The sequence below is a fragment of the Neodothiora populina genome (genome assembly GCF_041146345.1).
Source record: "Neodothiora populina strain CPC 39397 chromosome Unknown canker_contig_1, whole genome shotgun sequence".
NCBI classification, from domain to species: domain Eukaryota; kingdom Fungi; phylum Ascomycota; class Dothideomycetes; order Dothideales; family Dothioraceae; genus Neodothiora; species Neodothiora populina.
Window position 1 is genome coordinate 30,096 of NW_027191419.1, and position 5,267 is coordinate 35,362.

The 5,267-nt window shown below is 48.4% G+C and overlaps 1 protein-coding gene across 1 annotated transcript; it reads left to right on the forward strand.

Moving 5' to 3' along the window:
• Window positions 1-4,522: 4,522 nt before the first annotated feature.
• Window positions 4,523-5,267, forward strand: AAFC00_000008 (uncharacterized protein; the record flags this gene model as incomplete). Its single annotated transcript, XM_069347576.1, has 2 exons — window positions 4,523-4,576; window positions 4,632-5,267. 2 exons carry the CDS (start codon window positions 4,523-4,525, stop codon window positions 5,265-5,267), a joined length of 690 nt encoding a protein of 229 aa, XP_069196178.1.

The following is a 5,267-nucleotide window of genomic DNA, read 5'->3' on the forward strand; positions in this document are numbered from 1 at the left end:
GATGTCGGTTTGCAAAGTGGATCGTTGTGGTATATGTGGATGAATGTAGGATAATGTGGAGAGGTTGTACAGTAATGTAGTAAGTTTGGTAGTCGAAGAGCTATTTGTGAGATTGTTGTTGGTATCGAAGTCATCGCTGCAAGCTATCCCTTTATATACCATCGTCGACAGAAAGGATTACTTTGCGAGTCCTAGGATAGTATATCAGCCCCATCGATCATTACCTAATCGGTCGCCAGCACTGCTTTGACCACGACAATATGGTCGCATGACTCCTCGTACGGGTTTCACTTCTTGATACTGCTAGGTAGCTTTCGCCGAATTTAGTTATCAGGCATACTACAACAACTAAGCTAGGAAGTCCTGGATTCGTAGAAGGATTGACAGTAGTCTGTATTGGAATGATGTTCGAAGCACGGATATGGTGTAGTTCGCAGATCTTTTGTTAGTCATCATGTCGATCCCATCTCGAAGATTAATTCTGCGGACGAAAGCCCGGACAGACCCACTTCAATCTATTGACCGGATTGGGTGCCTAAGGAAGCTCAGCCACATCGACTGACAGTATTACCACTTCTGGGTTCCTCCTCTACATTGCTTTGGGATCATCAGTTCCAAAATCGAAAAAGACCCATTTTCATCCTTCACCGGTATGAGTTGTCCACGAAAGCTCGGGCATATGGGAGCCCGTGACTACACTGATGTCTCACAATGTCCGGATTCCTCATCCATGTCTTCCATCGATGTATTTGCAGCAAATGCTCCCTATGGCTGAAGCCACCTGGATCTAAAGATGGTCCACGTTGTCCACGATGGACGCGGCCTCATACAGCCACGCATCTTCCAGCTCCAGGTTCGACAACTGATACTAGTGAGGACTGTACTAAGCTCAATTACTCCACTTGAGGATTCGGCGCATATTGCAAAGCAATAAAAAGAAAGTTGTAGGCGATACTGGGGCGGTTGTTGGGCAAACAAGCCGTGTCGTATAGCAATCAGGAACGGAAGGAAGCTGTAGACATCATCCAGTGCGCGAATAATTATCTCTTGATTGTATGTTGCTCGTCACTGGTTATTCGACCGAGGGAACATCAGACGGGAGGCGTTAAGCCCTTTGCATGGAACAGCATGCGCATAATGGACGTTTCGGTAGCGGCGATCGGCATGTGTCACGCGAAAAACACTCTGCTACATCTGAGTCATATTTCTGGGTTAGAAGCAGGCTATGTATGATGGTGCTGGAAGAGTGCCTTAGCGACTATCGCACAGAGCCTTTCAACTTTGGCCGGCTTTGCTTGATTCCATGCCGCGACTAAGGTTTGAATAACATGACTCTGTTAGGTACCTTAGATAATGGACATGCAGTAAGTCGAGGCAGTGCCGAAGAGGGCCGACATATGTTGTGATGTTAGTTCTTGCAAGGATCTGCTGTGGGGGCCTCCCTGGTCGTGGCGTGCAGGCGTAGACAACTCAACAGCGAGTCGTGACTTATCCTCCTAGGTATACACTGCCTCATTTTGTGTAAGTAGATAAGGATCTTATTAAAGGGAGCACGCCAAGTACCGGAGAGTGTATCATGGGATCATGTGCCGTAATCCTCCCGGAGCGACTATACGAATGGGTAGTTCCTTTGAAAGCATTGAAGGGAGAGGGAGTCATCATGAAACATGGCCAGCGTAGTTGGAATTTAGGGTTCAGTGCTCTTGCCCAATGGATTCGGGGCACGGCGATCCGCAATGAATTGTTAAGCATCCAGCAGGAGATCTCGTCGGAGGTCCAGAGGAGCAATCTGTACCAAAGACATCGCAGACGTGCGTACGTAGCCATCATGAGAGATTGATCAGCGTCAAGCGAGTTGTCAGATGAGTAGTCTGACCAGACGAACCAATGTACACGAAAGCTGTTGGCATTGATGCTAGTTCTGTCTTCGATGGCGCAGTTGCTAGTGTTGCTGTAGAGCGAGCAGCCCGATCCTCGTGAGAGCAACAGGCGGTTCTTTAGATGATTGCAATGACACATAAGCTGCGTAATTTGGACTACGAGGACTAATAAGGATGAGATTCCTCACCGAGATGTGAACACCTTTCTTCTGGGGCTTACGTAACTCTCATCGATGGAGGCATATCTGAAAGATAACCTGTACGTTTCGTGTGAGCCCTAAGACGTGTTTGACTTCATGCTTCAAGCATGGCAGGTCTCATTAGGGGAACGTCCTGTAAATGGCTCGGGTATTGAGAGTTCGAGAATGCTCTGTCATCTCGCCCTTGACGGCCAGGGTAGGTTGAGGTCTGAATGACAGAGTTGATGATACGCCAGACATGCGTGTAGCTGGCAGATTCGACTTCTCCATGGTATCAACAGATATCTTGTTTAACAAACGGTAAGGATGACGGTGACAGACAGTACCCTGTCATCGATGAGTGAACGCAACAGCCAGAAAGGACCTAAAGTTATGATCACATTGGCTGGAACAAGCCAATTCGACTGGTGTGTGGACTACCCTCAATTTATGTCCTGGACTCAGAAGGTCGGCATAGGAAAGACGTCCCTACCAGACTTATGCATACGGCGAACCTCCAAGATCGCAACATTGCAACAGCTAGATCTATGATGAGTCTGACAATGACGCAACAGACTAAGCGTGTCAGTAGTACATGTTACTGTCGAGGCTGGTTTTGCAACATCTCATACGCTGTGTAGATGGTCGCGCAAAGCTAGTGAGAAAGCGCTGCAATTGCCAGTAATTGCGAGGGCATGAAATCTCCACTGAGGCTTCAAGGTGTACTGTAGTTTACTTTGAGTTTTTTTGGCTGGATTCAATTTCAAAGCTTAACTACAAGGTTTAACGCAACAGGCTCGAGCTTGGCATATTGATGCAACAGCCTCAGGGACATTGCGACCCCAGCACATCGTTCCTTACAGCAGTGCTGACGTTCATTCTATCAGGCCACCTTCGCTGTTCCGCTCGCCGATGTCGATGATATCCGATTGTCTATACAGTCCTGATTTTCAATAATCCTGGGATATGGTGGTGATGTGGCTAGGAGCGAGGAGTTGCTGGCAGGCAAACGTCTAGAACGCGGAGAAGCTACTACCGTGACTGTTACTGGAGACGCAAGGGCAGGAGGGACACTTGATGGAGAAAATGCATACGACGAAGAGGCGACATTACTTCTACACACGCATCAAGCGTTAATAAATATCGATCAACGGCAGCTGCAAAGCTGTCCGGGAAAAGTACTGTGTTTCACATCCAGCTCCCCCACCCGCATGATCCTTGAAGTGCTTCTAGTGCCTTCAGTATTTACAGAGGCGACCTGGAACTGTCGGCCAAGTTATTGCTACAGCGCAATCCTGAGAAGTAAACACGCTTATGATTTTGGTCCATGTTCACTTGTCGTGGCTTCTAGGTATCTACGACTATATCGATTGATTCTACGGGTGAAATTGCCCGAAAACAAGGGCAACCCTGGCTGAGCCTGAATACACAATGGACAGAACGGAGTACAGAGCGACTCGTTCTTACCTGGATGTCATCAACCTTTCACCGAAGAGTCATTGAGTATTCGCTGAACTTCAATTAGAGACTTATCAGCCGCAGAGCATCACGAGTAGCAAGAGCAGCAGAAGCGGGGAAAGCAACAGCCCACTATATTAGTACTGTTCGTAAGTACCTTGAATAGATCGTTATGAGGGCGAAGAGTCTGCGGCGCGTCCCGAGATCACGGTCAAGTAAAGGGCGGAGTGAATCTGGGTGATTTTCATAATAGTGGCATTCACCAATATTATGTTCAATCGCAACCCGCCTAATACCTCTCACTGGCATCTCGGTCTTTTTCCGATCGCTATCTAGATCAACTGCGGTTTTAGATTGCTGACTTCAGCTACCATCTATCTCAACGTCGGAGGGCCCAGTACTCGAGGCCATACCGACGGCATCGCGGCAAGACAAAATGACGGCTATGGCTGTGCCTCATGTTCTAGTAAAGACCTCCTCCCTCATTATCATTCCTCTTGCCTGTGCTTCCGGACATGCCGGATAGCATGACGAACGAACAATGATTCCCCGAGCTTCTCCTCACGAAGGACATATGCGAAAATAAGTGCATATGATCATCAACTGATAACACTCCAGCCCTTGTACCGTCTTTCCTCATTCTTACTCCCTGCTTCAGCTGTTCAGGACACGATTGGTCGGAGAGGATCGGAGCTATACCATATTCGAACACCCCGGAATCCCGACCTCCCGAGATTCCGAGAGTAATAAGTCCGCGCTTCTACCCCCATGTCAGACTACAACGCGCAACGATCCGCATCATAACCGATCTGCTAGTGAGAGCGGTCTGCAAGAGTCCGGGTAACCGGCTAGTTGACTTTGGAGTCCCTGGTATACCTAGTTGTGTTTGATTGTCCGAGATCATAAATACAGAAATGGCGCTGGGTATATACAGTACAGGCACGGCACGTTCTTTTGATTATCCACTGCAGAGAAATTTTATTTCGACTCCTCCTCACTATAGAAATGTTCTATAGACCTGCTATTGACGATCACGGGCTCGATCATGATCCTTTCAAGGTCAGTCATCTGGTACCAATAGAATTATAGTGTCTGCATACTGATGAAATGCCAGGCATGTGTGGTACCCCGCGCCATTGGCTGGATCTCCACTCTCTCCAAGGATGGAAAAGCCAACCTTGCCCCTTATAGTCAATTCACAAACGTGACTTTCGATCCGCCATATGTCATGTTTTCGTCTAATCAGACGCAAGAAGGACTGCGCAAGGACACTGTAGTGAACGCGGAACAGACTGGGCATTTTGTCTGGAACCTCGTAACGTATCCTCTTCGCGAAGCTATGAACATCACAGCCCAGCAATTTCCCCCCGGCGTCGATGAATTCGAGGAGGCTGGGCTAGAAAAGGAAAAGGCTCGTCTCTCTGATGTGCCCATGGTCAAGGAGAGCCCTGTCCGCTTCGAGTGCAGCTACCACACCACGCTGCGCCTACCAGGTAATCCTCCGATGGGTAGCGTCGACATCATCATCGGTAAAGTCGAAGCGGTTCATATTGCCGATGATGCTCTCACGGACGGTTTGCTCGACATTCAGAAAACGGAGCCTATCGCAAGGTGTGGTTACTATACTTACGCACGCGTGACGCAGACGTTTGAGATGAAGATCCCTGGAAATTCCGCAGCAACTCTCAATGGCTTGGAGGGCAATCCACGGAAAGTCGCCAAATTTGAGGCAGAGAAGAATAATGCATGA